This window comes from Mus caroli, unplaced genomic scaffold (assembly GCF_978045245.1).
Source record: "Mus caroli unplaced genomic scaffold, Mus_caroli_1 scaffold_18, whole genome shotgun sequence".
Taxonomy (NCBI): Eukaryota; Metazoa; Chordata; class Mammalia; order Rodentia; family Muridae; genus Mus; species Mus caroli.
The window spans coordinates 56,119,765-56,121,269 of NW_028227273.1; the positions used below are offsets into that span (position 1 = coordinate 56,119,765).

Consider the following 1,505-nt stretch of genomic DNA (forward strand, 5'->3'; position numbering starts at 1 on the left):
TGGAGCAAACACAACCACATACCTTGAGAGGACCAGTGATGGGCCACATGTACATGTACCTGTAGCTACTGCTTTATGAGTAGATAGTGTGAGGCATATGCAGGTGAGAAAAATGTGCTCTCACTTATGATTTTCAATAAATAGAGAATCGATAGATGATAGAAAAATGCATAGATAAATAGGTGATAGATCTCGATAGAAGATGGAGTAATTATTAAAATAATTATTGATAAACAAATAATGCTGCAAGGTTAAATATTATTACATTTAATATATTATTTTATTCTCCAGCTCCTACCATAATTTTTATTACTAAAATGACTGTAAAAAATATAACCACAATGAGCGGATTTCTCCTCATGGGATTCTCTGACAACCGTGAGCTGCAGATCTTGCATGCTTTGCTCTTCTTGGTGACATACCTATTCGGCTCAGCAGGGAACTTCATCATTATCACCATCACAACACTGGACCCACAGCTCCAGTCTCCAATGTATTACTTTCTGAAGCACCTTTCCATTCTGGACCTCTCATCCCTCTCTGTCACAGTTCCCCAGTATGTTGACAGTTCATTGGCAGGAAGTGGCTACATTTCATATGGACAGTGCATGCTGCAGATTTTTTTCTTTGCAGCTTTTGCCTGGGGTGAGGTGGCTATTCTCACAGTGATGTCATATGATCGTTATGTAGCTATTTGCCTTCCACTCCACTATGAGGTCATCATGAGTCCCAGAAAGTGTAAGTGGGCAGTGACAAGTGTATGGCTAAGCAGTGTAATTACAGGAACCCTGTATATAGCACCCATATTCTCTATTAGATTCTGTAGGGCCAAAATAATTCACCAATTATTCTGTGATGTTCCCCAGTTGCTCAAGCTGTCCTGCTCTAATGATCACCTTGTAGTAATAGGAATGGTTGGTTTCATGACTGCAGTGGCCTTTGCCTGCTTCGTTGGGATTGTCATCTCCTATGTCCACATATTCTCCACAGTTCTCAGAATGCCCTCTGCTGAAAGCAGGTCTAAGGTCTTCTCTACTTGCCTGCCCCACCTTTTTGTTGTCTCATTATTTATTTCTACAGGCTCCTGTGCATATCTAAACCCAACCTCAGACTCTCCAACTGCTTTAGAGTTCTTGTTCTCTATCTTTTACACAGTACTACCTCCAACTCTCAACCCTGTTATTTACAGTCTGAGAAATGAGACGATAAAGAGTGTTGTAAGGAAGTTACTGTTGAGTTCAAAATTCACTGTTAGAATTATTTGCCCTGTTGCTACTGATTGATCAATTATACACAAGAATAGAATTCTTTCAAATTCTAATGTTAATGAAAGACAATGTATTGGTTTTTTTCTGTAAACTACATTATGTAACAATTGTCCTTACAAAAGTACAATGTCTTATTACTTTGCATTTTAATATAAAAGCTATTGTTCCTTCAAATTAATAAAACTATTAAAAGCTTTGAAATAGAGATCCACTACTTACATCCTAATGCATCTACAC

The 1,505-nt window shown here is 38.1% G+C and overlaps 1 protein-coding gene across 1 annotated transcript; it reads left to right on the plus strand.

Annotated features, from left to right (window-relative positions):
- Positions 1-317: 317 nt before the first annotated feature.
- Positions 318-1,283, plus strand: LOC110284169 (olfactory receptor 14J1-like). Its single transcript, XM_021149856.1, has one exon. The coding sequence runs from the start codon at positions 318-320 to the stop codon at positions 1,281-1,283; it is 966 nt and encodes a 321-aa protein (XP_021005515.1).
- Positions 1,284-1,505: the final 222 nt, after the last annotated feature.

Excerpts from the sequence above, each read along its gene's own strand:
- LOC110284169 (XM_021149856.1), top strand. The coding sequence starts at position 318 with ATGACTGTAAAAAATATAACCACAATGAGCGGATTTCTCCTCATGGGA.